Source organism: Lonchura striata, chromosome 7, assembly GCF_046129695.1.
Source record: "Lonchura striata isolate bLonStr1 chromosome 7, bLonStr1.mat, whole genome shotgun sequence".
Classification (NCBI taxonomy): Eukaryota; Metazoa; Chordata; class Aves; order Passeriformes; family Estrildidae; genus Lonchura; species Lonchura striata.
In genome coordinates this window covers 28574677-28592465 of record NC_134609.1, presented here as the reverse complement: position 1 = coordinate 28592465, position 17789 = coordinate 28574677, and the positions used below count along the sequence as shown (strand labels likewise).

The following is a 17789-nucleotide window of genomic DNA, read 5'->3' as shown; positions in this document are numbered from 1 at the left end:
CCACAGGCCCTGGCAGTGTCCCAGGAGAGGTAAAGTGCAGATCTCCCATCTTTGAATTGTGTCTGTGAACAGCTGAATTCACTTCTCTGTGGCCTGAGAGGGAGGCAGCAGCGTGGGAGAGTCCTGTTCTCTCACTCTCCCAGCTTCAGTCCTGAGCACGTTGAACTTCAGGGTCTGATTTATAAAAGGTGAGGTAGAGGAGTTACAACACAGCCAGCAGTAAGCAGCAAAACACTGGGGTGTCACCAAATCTGTGCTCAGTGGCCCTTGGCACCCAGGCCTTCCAGGAGGGATGTGCTTTCCAAAGGCATTTTGGCTGCACAAGGAGAGCATTGAAATCCTTTAATTTGTTTTTCAGGCCAGTTACTTGTCAGAATTGGTTGAGGGTTCCCAAGAAACATTTCAGACAACTGGTCTAGCTGGGACTGGGGGTCGCTGGGGTCTTGAGGAAGCTGCAGGAAGCTGGGTTTGCACTGGCTGCCTGAAGTGTGGAAAGCACATTGTGTTTAGTATTCCATGACTTGAGGCACCTGACACTTCTAAACTGGTTCTTTACCATTTTTAAACAGTTTCTAGCATTTCCACTTTCCTCTCTCTGCCCCTTCCTCTCCCTTGCAGCATTTACCTGTGTTTATGCCAACATTCTTCCTTCAATCCTTTCATCTATGACTGATGCTGCATGAAAAATCTATTAATCTAATTAATCTATTAATTAATATAATTAATTAAAATTTAATTTATCTATTAATGAAATCTAATCTTTAATCTATTTCATGATTCTGCATGGAAAATCCCCCTAAGCAGGACACGGGACATCAATGACTTCACTTACAGCAACATAAGCACGGGAAGATGAAAAGAAGAAGATTTTAAACACTACAAACCTTGTACCAGGAAAATGCAATATGGTAAAAATATTGTGACTTGATGCAGCAGGCTGGAAAAAACATTGCAGAAAATCAGATTAGCAGAAAACACAAAGTGTAGATAATTCTTCAGTATTAAGCTAATGTCATTTTAGAACTGCTTCTCATTTGCTGGGGCTTTCTTCATATTCTTGCAACATTTTGTTTTGATCATTTTTATTCAGGTTTATCAGAACTAGACCCACAGCCTGGCTAAGCAGCATCTCCAGTGTTTGGCCTAAGAAATAATAGAGGTGGTTTCAATGTATCAGAAAGTCACAAAGTCATGATTGTGTTGGAGAAAAGGCACTGTGCAGTTTGGATTACCCAACATGAAATAATCCAAGTCTCCATCTGTTTTACCTGAGTATTTCCTGTTTCATGACTTGCTCTGTTGCCTTGCTTTGGTTCCTGCCCATTGTTATCCCTGAAACAGAAACCACATCATCATGAAATCTTTCAGGGATGCAACATTTTCCAAAGAGAAAATTACAGCTCAGAGCTCTGGATTCTGCTTTTTCTGGACTTGACAGACAATTTCAATGTGCTCTGCCCCTGTGTCCATACAATAAAATTATCAACAAAAATTAGGAAAGTGCAATGGATTTGGGAAAAAATGCTTGAGAACAGACAGCTGGAGTGTCTAATTGCACTTCCAAGGAGCAGGGGATGTGCTGTTAAACTCCCCACTGCTGCTATTAGCAGGACAGTCCTGTACTTTAGGAGATATGGATTTTTTTTTGTGTAGATAAAGCATCCACCTGCCTTGCTGCACTGACCTGGGGCACCCTCTCATGTTGGAATAGCACCTGTCAGAAGGGAAATACCTGTGCTGTCCTCTGCTTTTCCTGCAAAGTTTTCTCCTTATTGCATCACGTTTAAATACTGCTACTGCAATGAGGATGGCTACAGGCAGCACCAGGAAGAAGAAAATCAGCAGCCCATCCCGAAGTGATGTATCTAGGGAAAAATAATTGAAACCATGGAATTTAAAATAATTAAAAAGCTATTAAAGCCTTTTTGTTTTGTTGTTGTTGTTTTAAAAAGTACAATCTTCAAATTGTTGTAGAATAAAATTAATAACTTAACTGAAATTTATAACATGTTGCAATCAGAAAAGTAGGATTTGGCCTTGTGGTATTACAAGTTCTTTCTGCCTTACCCCACCCTATGTATATGCAACATTTTTCCTTTTCCATAAAATGTTTTCAATAATTCTGAAGCAGACATTCATTTTTTATTTGCTTACCACAACTGCTCTGCATGTTTGCTTTGCCATCCTAAACTTTTAATAAATACAAAACAATTTTTCCCTTTCCCTTTATAGTAAAATTCAATAAAGTTCTGCAGAAAGTAACACGGATTTTCCTCAGTAAACTAGAGATTATGAACTTTGCTTTTAGACAAAGAGATGGAGAACATTTTATGTGTAAAGGCCAGTGAAAGCTACTTCATTATCAAATAATAATGTTTGTTCTTCAAGTCAGTCCATGATTTGGATCTCATGCAATAGAAAAAAACATTTGTAGATTACTTTTATTACTTTTATTTATTAGTAGATTATTTTCTGAGCCCCTAGGGCAGAATGAGGGCCAGTTTCAGTGTCCTACCTGTGTGAGCTGGGCCACTGTCAGAACTGCCACCGTAGCCAGACTGGTTACAGAATGGAGGGGCCCATCCCGGATTGCAGTGGCAATTCCCGTTGTTGTTACACACCTACAACCCAAACAAGAGCGAGTCATCAGTCAGGCAGGGACAGCTCCCATTGTTGTCACACCCCTACAGCCCAAACACAGGGATTAGTCAAACAACACCACCCTGAGAGTGGCTGCTCAAATCTTTGGCATGGAGTTCCATGCAATGAATTGCATGTGGAAATAAAAAATAGTGCATAGTAATGCATAGAAATACATTAAATATTGACTGGGAATAAGCTCTGCCCTTCCATAACACCCCAAACCACTGAGGGATTCTGATACCCTGTGGTAATTCTAAGTTAACATTTGTGTTATTTCCTGCAATTAATCACAGTCAGAAACCTTCTTAGTTTTACAATCTTTGGACCCCATTTTGATTTTTCATAGAGACATATATAAATCAGGAATTATCAGACTGTCATCCTCAAAGGAATATTTTCCTTTTGCAATTCACCAGCTCAGTAATATTAAAAAAAAATCCCTTGGGAAATTCAGATGAAATGCCTCTCAGTGTTAGTGCTAAGGGGTTTGCAATGTTCTGGCAACATGAATTACAGGTAAGTAAGTGGATTTAACTTTTAATACAGATCATAAAAAAGAAAGGCCACCTGCTTTGCTTTGCTAGTTATTGCTTAAATGCAGGGAGTTTGCACAGAAACAGGACACAAAGCACAATCTACTCACCCCGTTATTATTACACTTCTGCTTTACATCACAGCTGTAGCCCAGAAATCTTGCATCAAGACATTCAAAACCTAAACAGGCCTGCAACAAGTAATTAGTGTCTTGCAAACACAAAACTTTAAAAAATCCCATCCTTTTATAAATGTACTATATAACTGAATATGTTTACAAGTCTGCAGCTTTCACTTACATGTTAAGAAAAATGACTGATACAACATTCAGGATTTCAGAATTTTATAACTTTTTTTGACTCATTTTTACCTAACTCTGTGGATGCACTTTGATGGAGTAATTTGAATGACTGATAATGTAGCACCCCAGTTTTTGAAGAGCCAATTAATTGTTTCCATGTATTAATCTCAAAAGAATTTTGCTGTGTTATGGCATATGAACAAGAAAGCCAGGGAATGTTTTTGGAAGTTCAGAACCTTCCACCTGGAATATATTCTGTCAGGCTGCTGTGATTCCTCTTACCTTGTTCTCTCCACAGGCTGTCCCATCATGAACTTGGGCAGGATCAGGGATATCTGATCCTAGGTCAAAGTCAGAGGACCAGCACAAAACCCCGGATGCATTATTGACAACGCTCCAGGCTGGGAGGTTTTGGAGACTGACAGATGTGCACTGCAGCTTCCCACACAGACTGTGTCTGCATGGAATAAAAGATACTCAGAGACAAGGTGAACAGAGTAAAATCACAATCAGTGCAAATCCATTCCATCTTTTCAGCTTGTATTAAAAAAAAAAAAAAAAAAATTAAATCCCTCACTTTAAGGCTTTGGAATAAATATTTTTTTATATATAGTGAAGATTTTAGGGTTAGCTTTTATTTGGTGGTGACTTACTGGACAGGGCATTTCTTGTACACTCCACCTTTCATCCCACAGTTTCCAAACCTATCTCCTTTAATATTTGCTTTTTTAAAGCATATATCAGGTGCTTTTCGTGCCCCTGTAGAAAAAAGTGAATCTCAGTAAGGTGTCTGAAAATACCAGAAAGAAAAATTGGAAATGTCTCTCAGGAGCCCACAATGGGTTCACATTAAATGCCAACCATACCTTTGCCATAGATAGATTCACACTGTGAATCAAAGCTCTGGCACACCCCATAGTAGCAATAAGCCTTGTTGCTGCTGCATGGGTGCCCATTCATGATGTAAACATCATCTGGGCAGTAGGGACTGCTTCCATTGCAGTACTCAGGGAGGTCACAGACGTCTTGCTTTGCTCTGCACTCTGCTCCTGCCACTTTAAACTAGGACCAGAGAGGGAGAACACTTTTAGTATTGCAACAGAGGAAGTTCTGGAGTGAAACAAGACAACTGGGTGTCACAGGGACATCCTTCTTTTTTCAGGGTTTTTCATAGAACAGCACAGAGGAAAGAAAAAGAAAACAATTTATATTTCTGCTCCTTGTTTTTCCCACATGGAATGTGTTTAGAGAATTGTTTACCTGGGGTGATTGCTTGGTTGGATTCTGGTGAGGATTGTTTGAGCCTGATGGCCAATCCAACCCACCTGGGGCTGGACTCTCCAGAGAGGGTCACAAGTTGTGAGTTAGATATTGTAGTTAGAGAAAGTATGTATATATTTTATTATCTTCCTTTAAACAGTATATTAATATATTATAGTATAGTAATAATAAAGAAATAATTCAGCCTTCTGAAGTAAAGTCAGACATCATAATTTCTTCCCACCAGGTTCACCTACATTTTACAATAAGTGGGAACATTTAGTGACTTTAAGGAAGACAAATTCTCTTCTTACATGCTCTCTTACTGGTGAATGTCATTTGAAAATGTGTCAAGAAGACTAGGACAGCTCTCTTCAAACATTAAAAAATCTCAGTGAGTATTAACAATTTAGTTTTAATAAAGCAATGCCTACCTTGCAGTTTTTGCAGCACAGTCCTTGAGCACATTGTGAGCCAGGTGTGAGTTTGCAGGTGGCAGCATCACAGCAGGGGTTGGAGCATTCCTGTGAACATTGTAAGGGGGACACTGCTTTATTTCTACAGCCAGCAAAGTACACAGCAGTTCATGTGGATGGACAAGCCAAAGTTTCAATAACTCTGTCAGATTCTCACATTCTCCTGCTTTAAAAAGAACCAGCAGATATTGTTCCTGTGTTTTATTTGTACAAGTCAGCAGAAAACACCTGATGGGTTGTGGCACAAGGATGCCAATGCAACCAGGGCTTGCTGGCAGCCTTTTGATTTACTGCTGCCTTTTTTGAGACACTTTTACCTTCTGAAGATTGAGCCAATACCTCCCATTCTTGGAGGGAGATTTTGACAATGCAAATGTGACTCCTAAAAGTCATTTTGTGTGGGCAAAGTTGAAGGGTTACAGTTTAAAAACCTGTACATGTTCTATAGATAAACAGTCTCTGCCATGGAACAGGAACATCCATGATGCTAAAACCAGCACAAAACCCAGTGATGCTCCCACACACTCTGCTCTGAATTTCTCCTCTTTCTCAGCATTCTCTTTGCCTCAATGTTAAGTCCAATAGCCCTTAACTGAGTCCACATCAAAATCAAAGCATGATTTTAAACTTTGACTAATATTTATTTTGATATTGTTTGCAAAAATGCAAAATTACAAGGAAAAGTCCTCAGATAATAATGCAGTTAGGCCACTATTATATAGAAATATCATATCATATCAGATCGATCATATCAATCAACACAATAAGTATCCAGCTCAATTTCATGCATTACCTGTGGTTTTCCACAGTCACATTCTTCATTTTTATCAACCACATTATTACCACAGACAGGTTCTTTGTACACACTACTTGTTTGGGGAGGATTTCTAAGGCAGTTTCCTCCTCCATTTAGAATAAAGGCCTCAAAATCATCAGCGCTGCAGGTGCTGAAATTCCTGGATCCACTGGAAAGGATAATATTATAAATACTTTGCTTACAGGAGAACATACAACTCAAACTCTTAAAATATTGTTGCTCCATAATAAATATTGTATTTAATAATGCTAGGAGATCATGAAACAGTTAATTTTTATTTCAATTTGCATTAAAGTGCAGTACTAGAAGTTTAAAATACTATTATAATACAAATGCTTTTAGAGGCCAGAGACCATCAGATTAACTATTCTGGTGTCCTGTATGAAACAGGCCTTAGAAATTCTATACTGAGTCTAAAAATGTTTAATTAAAGAATATTCTCAGGAAAACATTAATCTTAACTTGGAGTCCCTAAGAACTGAGGCATGGTCCTTCCTAGAGTATTCCCAGTGTTCAGTTACCTTGATTTATTAATACAACAGGGGATAGATTAAATATTATGATTTTTTTTTTTCTCTTAAGGCGAAGCCAAAGAATAAATGAATAGAAGGAAACATAAGCCAATAAGTTTTTGGGTTTTTTAATGAACTGTTTAATAATTTGTTGTATATTTGCACAAACTCAGTGAATACATGTAAAGCATTCTCAAGAGGGTGAAAAAATCCCAGCAACATGCTATTACTAAAAAAAATAATTAATTCCAAATATGTTTTTAGGAATGTTACAAATAAAGAATGATTGGGTCAGAAAACAGATAAAATTTCATCTAAATTAAAATTATGTCAAATACTAAGTCAGTTAATCCACCTATGTGATCAAACAACTCCCCATACACTAAAGCTCTTCCAGATTCACAGGAGTTTCACAGGTTGGAAGGCATAGTCACTGCAAACAAAACAAATTATTAAAATGAAATTACTGGAAATCTTACTTATCTGTGCTGTGCATGATATAGGATGCAGGACACCTCTTGTCATCATGTTTCATTCCCAGATTGTGCCCCAGCTCATGTGCCACTACTGTGGCATGCTGTAAGATTTTGTTATGATTCAGCTGATAAAGAGAATCAAGTTTAAAAAAGTGAAACCATGGAAAACACTGTTTGCACCCAGAGATTTACTCCCACCACAAAGCTCTCAAGGACTATGAAGGCAGAATACCAAATTGTATTGTAAGGTGAAAGCAGCAAGGACTGACAACTCATCACTTTATTTTCAGGTAGGGACAGATTCTGCTACTCCTTCCCTGAGGATCATATTCTGGATTAGAAGTTGGCAGCTGGTCTGGATCACCACTGGAAGCTTTACTCTGTGTGATTCTGTTCTATTCTCTACACTGTTAGACACTGATTTCAAAGGAGTTTTCAACAACAAATGTACAGGTAAAGAACAGAATCTGCTTCTGAGATTGTCCACAATGTTGTGGAATCCATACTTTAAGGACAGGAACCTCTGGAGTTACTGGTTGTGCCTCAAGGATGGCAAAAAAATAGTTTTGTACTAATTTTAATTTTTTTTTTGCCTGTTTACAATCCTAGTGTGAGGAATACTTGAGACTACAGTGCATTATGTTCACTTTCTATTTATTTAAAGATTAAAAAACCCCACCATTATTTTGTAGCTGCACTCCTATCCCAACACCTCTGAGGTTATGAACTTTAAGGGTATAAAGATGAGATTATGCAATATTGAATTTGATGAATCACAAAAGATGACCAAAGATGACCAAAAGAACTTGTTGAAGATTAAATGAGCCAAATTTGACAAATAAATTGGGAAGTACTGAAAAAAAAAAAAAAAAAAGGTGTAAAATATGCACAAGTCTTTACATAAGAAAGCCCATGAAAGAAATCAGCCAACTACAAGACCAGGGTGATTTGACCAAGTAGGTCAAGGACCTTCCATAGCCAAATTATGATGTACTCACAGTGCTGATTGACCCTCCCTGGACATGTGAGCACACAGTGCCCACAAAAGCCATTCCAATGGATCCACTGAAAGAGCTTCTCCCTCTGCAACAAGAGCAGTTTAGAGGTGGTGTTAAAAATGGGTTGAAAGTTCACAATTTCTACTAAAAGACACTGACAAGATGGAAAGAAATATTGCAAGGTAAAATCTGGTCTTCCTGAAGTCAAGAAGGAATTTATCACCACAGCAGGGTTTCATTCTAATTAATAATGAATATCTGAAGAAGAGCTTGAAAATAATGATCAATCACTTAAGTCTGCTGTGTCACTGCACTCAATTACAGAAAGGCTAAGGTGGGAAGGGACCTCTGGAGGTCACCCTGGTGTTGATTAACTCTTAAGAATCCATTATAGCTTCTTGTCATTTTTCCAGGTTAAACCATTTTGGAAGTGCAGAGGATTTTACTCTAGGTATATTTTAATTCATATACAAGCCCCAAATGATATACATTAACACTGGCAGCATGGCTGGTTTCCCCACTGAATGCAAACTTACATTATGAGGTGACCAACATCATTTCTTGAGCGCTTCAGAAGATCTTTCTGTCTCCAAGAAACAAATCGACTCAGCACATCTCCAGCTGAACCATCCATTACAGATATGTGGTTGGCATCTGTCCAAACCTCTAATCCAACCAAAACAATCTGGATGTTTAATGGTCTATACATCTGAAAAAAAAATTATAATTAACATCCCTCAGCTCTTCTGATGGAATTCTGAAAGATGACTTCATTACTACTGAGTAAAAAATAAGCTGAACATAGTGACCAGAACATAACTTCAATTTCTTTGAAACTCAATATATGATATTTGCAATTATAAATGAAATATAAAATATTTATAAATTGCAAACTAAATAAAAATATTTAGAATATAAAATGAAGTATAACTAAGAACACTCTGCTTCATGAAAGTACCTAAATATATCTTTTGGAAAGAAAGCTGCTGTTCTCAGAAGTTTGTATCATAAAATAGAAACTACTGAATCCAGGCAACTTATCAGACCTACCCCATCAACATAATTAATCAGCTCCACTGTTTCCTTTTGCACTGCAGCGGGATCAGAATTCTTCAGCAAAAACTGTAAAATACCATAACAATGTCAGAGGAGAAAATCTAAAACAGTATTAATTATATAATTACAAAACAGTAAAATGTATTTGGCCTTGGATGATATGATTACCCTGTTGTGATCCACAACCACAAATAATTCCACGTAGCTTTTCTGGGGCAGGACAGCTCGCTTCTCCTGCAAATGAGAAAACACAGAAAATTAACATAATGAGTTTACAACATTGCATTTTGTAACGTGGCCTCAATTTGTGTTAGATTACCACATAAACATCTCTGTGTCAGTAATTCACACTGGGATGCATGAGCTGAATGGCAGCTTGTGCATTTCATGTCCTGGCCAGACCCTGCTCAGTGAGCTGTGTGAAATCCCATTGTGCTGATCTTCTGTTCCAGGATTTCCTCAGCAGGGCTCCCACCAGCTTGGTGTCCATGGAAATGAAGGCCACAAGGAAATGACCTGCCAGGCCAGTCCCACCTGTGCCAGAGCAAGAGCCCTGGAGATGCTCTGCAGCTCAAGGGAGAAACAGAAATCTATTTACCCTGAGGAGCCTGTCCCTGCTGGAGGTGCTGTTTGATGAAAATGTGTATTTCACAGACTGCTTCACAAACATCTCATGCTCCAGGCTGCCATTCAGCACCCCACAGTGGAAGGGGATACCATGCTCATCTGCCAATTCATAAAGCACATGTTCAAATGTGCTGGATGTGTTGAGGGGCTCCATTCCATACCATTTGCCTCCAAGGTAGAGAATTCCCCTAACAATCATAATAGAATGAAACATTATTTAATCATTTTTTTCCCTTGTGATGACTCGATGAATGAATAACAGCTGGATACTTAGACACTATGTTAAAACAAATTATTATTTGAAATCATATTAAAATGGGGTAAGTTCAAATGCCCAATAAAGGACAAACAGAATTTATTTAAAATACTCAACAAGTGTGGGCTTCTTGAATCAGTTAGAAAAGGAAGGGAAAAAAAGAGAATAAAGCCAAATTGTTGGTAAATAAATCTGGATTGTGGGTACAGAACTGATGCAAAGGGCTCTTTCAGCCCTTATCTCTATTCATTTAAAGGACTGCCAGAATATGTCCTAATTTATAGTGACATCTCTCTGTGAAACTTGACCTGAAAGATACATGAGTGAATTTTATCTCATTTGTGATTTTATTGTATTTGAAACACAAAAAACGGTTCAAATTTGGACAATTTTTTTCATGGAAATGGTTTGTCTTTTGAAATGTGTCCATTCATAAGACAAAGTTGTTTGCAGGAGTGTTTTAAGTTCAACTAAAGCTTCACCAAGGGAAGGTTTTTTTTCTACAAAGGTATCTCTGGTCATGACATTCACATCAAGTACTAGAAGCCTCAGGTCATGCCCACGTGCTGCCTATATTTATTACAATTTCTTTAAAGTTTTTTTTTTCTGTGAAGGAATTTTGGAAAAAGGGAAAAAAGTGAGAGTTTAGGGAAACTATAAAACCTATAATGAATTTCAGCTTCATCAAAAGGTGAAATATTAAAAAAAAATAGGAAGAGAAAATACCTAAGGCCATCACATGTGCTAAGAGCAAGTGTGGAGTCAGGAAGTCCTTCAACAGTGCCATAATAATAACAGTGTGTCTGAAATGCAACAAACCCACATAATTAGTGACACAACAAGGTGGCTGCCTTCATCTGCAAACCTATTTTCTAACTAACTATATTATTTGCATGACATCAGGGCTGGCTGTTAGAAATTTACAGAGCTCCCTACTTGGAAAGTAATCCTGACCTTCTTGGAGAATATCCCTTGACATGAGTATTGAAGTATCCTTTGATCCCTTGGTTCTAGAACACAGACAGCTTTTTAATTTAACCCATCACCATATTTTATATTTTTATAAATTTTTTATAGAAATTATAAAAATTTTTATAAAGTTGTGAAATATTTTAATCTACATTGCTCATCCTGCTTAAGAACTGCACTGAGATCTTTCATGCACAAACCACCCAATAAAGTCTCACTGAGCTCATGTGCAGTTTAAAGAAGAAATCAAATTTACAAGTATTTATAAGGATTGTTTGATTCAGGATGTAAAAACTATAGAGCTTTGATGCTGCCAGTGTACTTTAAATTGCATATTATGCAAAGGTTGCTCAGATTCAGGCTTGGCATAATCTCCTGGCAAATCCTTTCACACCTTGGGGAACGGGGGTGCTGCACCCTACAAACAGCCCAGTCCCTCGTGAACCTCATCTTTAGATCACTGGTAACTGTTAAAGAGAAATGCTCCACTGTGAAAACTCACAATAGTCTCATTCCCAGCAAATATATTTTTTCTTGGCTTCCCTGGTTTTTCAGAGAAAATTCTGACACAAAGGGGATGTTTTATTATGTACAATACCTCATTTTTGGATGGTGTTGCCTGCAGTTTCCCATTTTCTCCATATGTGTACAGCTTGAAGTCATCACTAAGAAATTTTCTGGAAACAAAAATAAACTACTGCTCTTTCAATGGTCTAGAAACAAGAAACAAGTCAAGAGTCCTGGTAAATGCTACATTCTGCTAGCAGCACACTCAATGCTAAATTATTATTAAAATACAAGCACATAAAAAATACTTTAAAACGAGCTCGAATTTCTGGAAAATAAGTTATTTTGAAGCTCATTATTATGTTTTTTAACTAAAATATCCATAGAGAGGAATCTAAGCAGGCTCAGTTGCATAAGGACCTGACCTATTACAAGCTCAGGAATGAGGAATAAGAGAAAGATAAACATTTCTTAAAATACAGCAGAGCTAAAACCCCTCTGACCTGCTAATAAAAAACTAATATTAAATTGAATTCTAGTTTTTCCTTAGGATTTTCTGAAATGTTCTGTCTTGCACTGCTAATAAAAAATTATCAAAATAAATTTCTTCAAAGCTAGAAAAACTATTATTCCCTTCCATTTGCAAGATACTACCATAACAGAGACACAGTATTTAACTGTAGTTGCTACAATCTGACATTTAAATGGTTTCTTCTAAATTTTTTCAGTATAAAAATGCTACTCTGTATGCAACTAACCCTGAAACAAGACAATTCCTTAGAACACTATCACATACTTATTTTTCTTCAGTTTTAGGAGGTATGTTCCATTTCTGGTTTTAATTGAGTAAGAAAGATTGTCATCTGAATGCTCCTGAAAACAGAACAGAACAAAATAAATCACTTAATTAGGTGCTTTTTCTATTTGGTTTTGTTTATTCCATGTTTGCTTGGCAAGAGAGGCCCAACTACTGTGTGTGTTTTAAGTAAAAACCCACAAGATTCCTAACTCTCAGGCTTCCATATTTCAAACTCTCAGCAGCAAAGTGAACATTCTTTCCTATGTAAAGTGTAAATGCCATGAATCTATATTTTTATTTAGACAGGAGGGCACAGTCCATGAATGCACTCTTTGCTCAGTACCACATCATGCTTTGTGACACTCCTTCTGTAAATCAGATAAACGAGTCCCAGGCTTTTATCCCCTAATTGGTTTGCACAAAGATGACTAATGTAGTTTCAGTAACAGTGACTTCAGTAAAGGAACTTGGTATCTGGCACAAAGGGAAGTTACCTCAGAACTGAAGAATTAAGGCTCAGGTTTCTCTTCTAACTCATCTCTTAACCTGTGCCACTCTCTGGGACCATTTGTGTCCTTTGGGTGCTACATGGCTGAAATCCTCTGGTTATTATCCAAAGATCAGAACATGGCCAGCATGGATGTTAGCTCAGATTCAACATCTAATCTGACTCAGAAGAAATTAAAATATGCTTCATGTCCCTTCTCACTTCTGCCTTACAAGGTCATTAACAGGATTAGAAGTTTGGAAGGTGCTCAGAATACAATCACAGGCCTTTGTGGGAACAAATTTACTTAAAACTAGTTGAAAACACTAAGAATCAGAAGAGAGAGTGTGGGGCACATTTAATTACAAAAATCTCTATATACCATCCATTGTATGTTGTGGAATGTAGGACAGTGTTTTGAAAAACAGCAACAATCAGAAAAAAAGAAAATCAGAGTAACAAACCTCATGAGAAAATGGGGGATGTTTCTCTCTGCCTGTCAGACTTCGAGGAATGATTATTTCTAATGTAGAAAGTCTGGATGTGTGTTCAGAGGATATACCTGAAAATAAAGTTTGAAATTGGTAAAGAATCAGAAAGGACAAGTCATTATGCTGGCACCTGCACAGTGGTGATAGACAAAAGCCTACTCTGATCCAGCCAGAAATGGAGAAAGAGTGAAACAGTTCAGGAATGATCAAACTGATTTAAAAAAAAAGCTACTTCAGATTAAAACTGGGGTCTTCTGGAGCACACAAAGAGAAACTATCAAAGCCGTTAAACAAAACCTTAATTCTCTCATATTCTGGATTATTAACTTTGTGACTTTGTCATATTTTCTTCCATGACTGACACTTTTATCCTGATGTACCACAGAAAATTGGGGCAGCTGGCCTTCTGCTTTCTCCACTGTCCTGAATAAGGAGCACTTTTAGTTGTCCTCTGGATACAATTTGTCCACCTCCTGTGTGGAAGAAAACGTGGCTCACCACGCTGCCTCCCACCTGTTGCCTAATCTTGCATTTTGTTTGTTCTAGCAACAGTCAGATCTTTGCAAAAGGTTTGTAACCTTTTACATGATATCAGAATTATCTCCAGAACAACATGCTAATGCAGGAAGCTAAAGATAAGAAGGCTGCCAAGTATCTGGTTTCAGGTAAGTGGTTTTATAAAGACAAAACCAATCTGCAGTGACCTTTTAAAAAATTGTGTGAAGTTGAATTAATTGTCCTTTTTCTTGTCTGTTCATCAACTGGTTTGATCAACAGAGATACAACCATTGCTTTTAAACAGAATCAACAATAACATGAGTTTTAACAATGGAAGTGGTTTCTTCTTTATTAAATTGTTATTTTCTAAGGAAACAAAGAGATTTCTTCACATTTATAGTAGTACAAAGTCAGCTTCCTCATTCCTGTGAAAGGAATTCATAATTGCAAAAAAGTCACACAACCAGCCATTCAAAGTGGGGAGGGTTCTCCAGTGTAAGGATGATCTCTACCTGCTAGATAGCATCAGGATTTTTAAAAGCTAGGTGCAGGTAGTATATATTTAACAATATGGGCTGCAATTGCAATCAAAATGTGGAAGCTGATATTAGCAAACCAGTCTGAAAAGAGTATCAGCACTTGATATTGCGATTTTGCTCTTAATCTTCAATAATTTTATTATCTAAATCACAAAATCCATTCTGTTTCATGAGTGAAGTGTATGTTGAACTAACCATGGAGATGCTCTTTTAACAATTCAAATTTTGACACCTGAAAGCAGGAAACCATCTTTGATGCTTGTCATAACAATACCAGTTTCCAAGAAACATTTCAGGTATTACACTTAAATCTAAAATGTGAAGCCAAATCGTAAATGGAGATGAGTTAATGAAAAATGCCAATGAAATTGTAGGAATTTCCCTCACATCAGTGAAGAAGAAATATTTTTTCTACAGTGTCTGCTATTGATGAGAGTGACAGCAACTCCAGTTGTCACAACCAATGTCCTGCACAGAAAATGATGGATTTGCATACCTATGATATCCAGGAGGAAAAAAAAAAACTACAAAGAGCTCAACTATAAAAAGTTGCAACCTGTAATCTTTTCCAAGATTCTCTCAATGAGCAGAGAGAGCTGTGGCTCAGTGTTAAAGGTCTGCATCACCACAATCAGGGTCCAAGCAGACTTGGAGAAAATTTCTGAATATACAAAAAACGAAACTTACCTTTTATCCAAAAAGGCTTTCCAGTTAAAATCAGTCCAAAAGTGAACAAAAAGAAGCTGTGCATTAACATGACTTCCCAGAGAAACTACTCCAGCATCTGAGCTGGCTCTGGCTGCTCTGCAGGGAACCAGAAGAAGGAGAACCGTCTGCTCCGAAGGGAAACAACAGAAAAAGCTCTCTGATACTGCATCTCTGCTGAGGAAATGGGAAGTAAAATTTAATCCACTAGGCTTCTGAGAAAACTGGTCAGACAACCTAATGCAAATAAAAAGCAGCACATTCTTAAATGCTGATTGGAGAGTCCCGTGTCAGGATCAAACTGGTTTATTCTGAAGGACTTGCATCCCACGGAGAGATCCTATGAGATTAGAAACACAAAATATTGCTACTGACAAATGCAGTGTTTAGGATGTTTATCCAGGCTACTGCCAGCTCAATAAAAAACTAGTGTGAATCAATTTACTCTTTGAAATTTCACCTTCTTGTCTTCCATTTTTTCATACTTACTTTAAAATATAATGCAATGAACACATTAAAATCCCCAAAAAATAGGTTCTACCCATTCCCTTCTATGTTAAACACAATTCTCCTCACCAGAAGTCCATAATTTTGTGCAGATCTTTGCTCTTCCAAGATCAGTCATCTTCCATGTAACCACATTGTCACCAAGAGCAGAAAATAAATGCTTCTAAAACTGGATGAGTTTGCAAAGCATTTCAGAAGTATCACACACATTTAGAAACACAAAAATGAGGCCGAGACAACACACTCAAACATTTACATTAATTAATTTTAATGAATTCTTTGATTAAAGCAGAGAAAATTCAGTTTTCCATTGCTAATAAATCCTATTAAACAATGCCTTAAGTGACAAAAAGCAGAATGCTTGGCTGTATTTGCAGCATTAGTTGGTCAAAGCCCGTTCAGATCAATTTGCTGAGAGTCACAGACTGAGAACAGCCTGAAAATTCCTGCACTGAGCACTGGTGGAAGCAGAACTTGACACCCCCATTTGCTGTCTCTGCCACAGCCTCAGGAGCAGCATTCCCCAACTCCAGAAGCTGAGATCCTACTAAAAATTAAATGAACTCATCTTTTATTTATGGCCTCTTTTATTCATAGCCTCTCTCCTGTGTGGTGCACTATCAGGATGTAACTCGGGTGAATCCTGCTGCTCCAAATTTTGACATATTAGCAAGTTTCACAGAACCCAAGAATCATTTCAGTTGGAAAAAACCTTTGAGGTATTGAGTCTAACAGGGGAACATGTTCAGTGATGGATAACTCTGTGGGAGAACTTTTTCCTAATATCCACCCTAGACCTCTCCTGGCACAATTTCAGGGTCAGTCTCTTCTCCCAAGCAATCAGTGACAGGACAAGAGGATATTGCCTTAAGCTGCACCGCAGAAGATTTAGGGTGGACATTACTAGGAATTTCTTCTCAGGAGTGATCTGACATTGGAATGGGCTGCCCAGGGAGGTGGAAGAGTCAGAGGTGTTTAAGGAAACCTGGACGTAGCCAAGGTATGTTTGGCACGGTGACCCTGGGTCATACATTGGACTCGGGTTATCTCAGCGGTGTTTTCCATGCGAATTAACCCCGGCTCTCTGTGCCGCCTGGGACATCCCTGGGGTGAGGGTGCTGTTCCTGGGGCTGAGGGGGTCATTCCCCTGGGTTGAGAGAGCCATTCCCCCGGGCTTAAGATGCCATTCCCCAGCTGAGGGTGCCATTCCCTGGATGAGAGTGGCATTCCCCCCACCGAGGAGCCATTCCCCGGGCTGAAGATGCCATTCCTGGGTTCAGCGTGCCATTCCTCCGGGCTGAAGATGCCATCCCTCGGGCTGAGGGTGACATTCCCCTGGGCTGAGAGAGCCATTCCCTCGGGCTGAAGATGCCATTCCCCAGCTGAGAGTGCCATTCCTCCTGGCTGAGGGTGCCATTCCCCGACTGAGGGGTGCCATTCCCTGGATGAGAGTGGCGTTCCGCCAGCCGAGGAGCCATTCCCCGGGCTGAGGGTGCCATTCCCCCGTTCTGAGGGGCCATTCCCCGACTGAGGGATGCCATTCCCTGGATGAGAGTGGCGTTCCTCCAGCCGACGAGCCATTCCCCGGGCTGAAGATGCCATTCCCCCTGGCTGAGGGTGCCATTCCCCAGCTGAGGGGCCATTCCCCGGTCTGAGGGGCCATTCCCCGACTGAGGGGTGCCATTCCCCGTCTGAGGGGCCATTCCCCGACTGAGGGTGCCATTCCCTGGATAAGAGTGGCGTTCCCCCAGCCGAGGAGCCATTCCCCGGGCTGAAGATGCCATTCCTCGGGCTGAAGATGCCATTCCCCCTGGCTGAGGGTGCCATTTCCCGGGCTGAGGGTGCCATTCCCCGGTCTGAGGGGCCATTCCCCGGTCTGAGGGGCCATTCCCCGACTGAGGGTGCCATTCCCTGGATAAGAGTGGCGTTCCCCCAGCCGAGGAGCCATTCCCCGGGCTCAGAGTGCCGTTCCCAGGCTGAAGGTGAAGATGCCGCTCCCCATTCCCCGCTCCCCCTGGGCGCTCCCTCAGGCGGCCCCGCCGCCGCCCGGCGCTCATGCGCGGAGCGCGGCGCTGCGCAGGCGCTGCCGGCCGCTGAGGGTCGGCGGGTGCCGCTGCCCGGCCGCTGAGGGTCGGCGGGTGCCGCTGCCCCGGCCGGGCGCTGCCGGCCGCTGAGGGTCGGCGGGTGCCGCTGCCGGCCGCTGAGGGTCGGCGGGTGCCGCTGCCCGGCCGGGCGCTGCCCGCGGCTCCGCCATGTCCAGCGGCTTTGCGGCGGCGGAGGGGGAGGCGGAGGAGGGGGCCCGGGAGCCGCGCTGTGTGTCGGCGCTGTGCT

At 40.0% G+C, this 17789-nt stretch overlaps 1 protein-coding gene across 1 annotated transcript; it reads right to left on the bottom strand.

Moving 5' to 3' along the window:
• Positions 1 to 402: 402 nt before the first annotated feature.
• LOC110468450 (disintegrin and metalloproteinase domain-containing protein 9) lies at positions 403 to 15003 on the bottom strand. The gene is made up of 22 exons (XM_031505145.2): positions 14934 to 15003; positions 13183 to 13280; positions 12229 to 12305; positions 11524 to 11602; positions 10683 to 10759; positions 9672 to 9888; positions 9242 to 9307; positions 9068 to 9139; positions 8554 to 8726; positions 8018 to 8102; positions 7023 to 7144; positions 6008 to 6179; positions 5173 to 5262; positions 4345 to 4540; positions 4132 to 4237; positions 3761 to 3935; positions 3287 to 3367; positions 2516 to 2621; positions 1733 to 1865; positions 1269 to 1332; positions 885 to 937; positions 403 to 481 (listed from the first exon to the last, which is right to left on the bottom strand). The coding sequence occupies exons 1-22, from the start codon at positions 15001 to 15003 to the stop codon at positions 403 to 405; spliced, it is 2391 nt and encodes a 796-aa protein (XP_031361005.2).
• Between the last annotated feature and the right edge of the window lie 2786 nt (positions 15004 to 17789).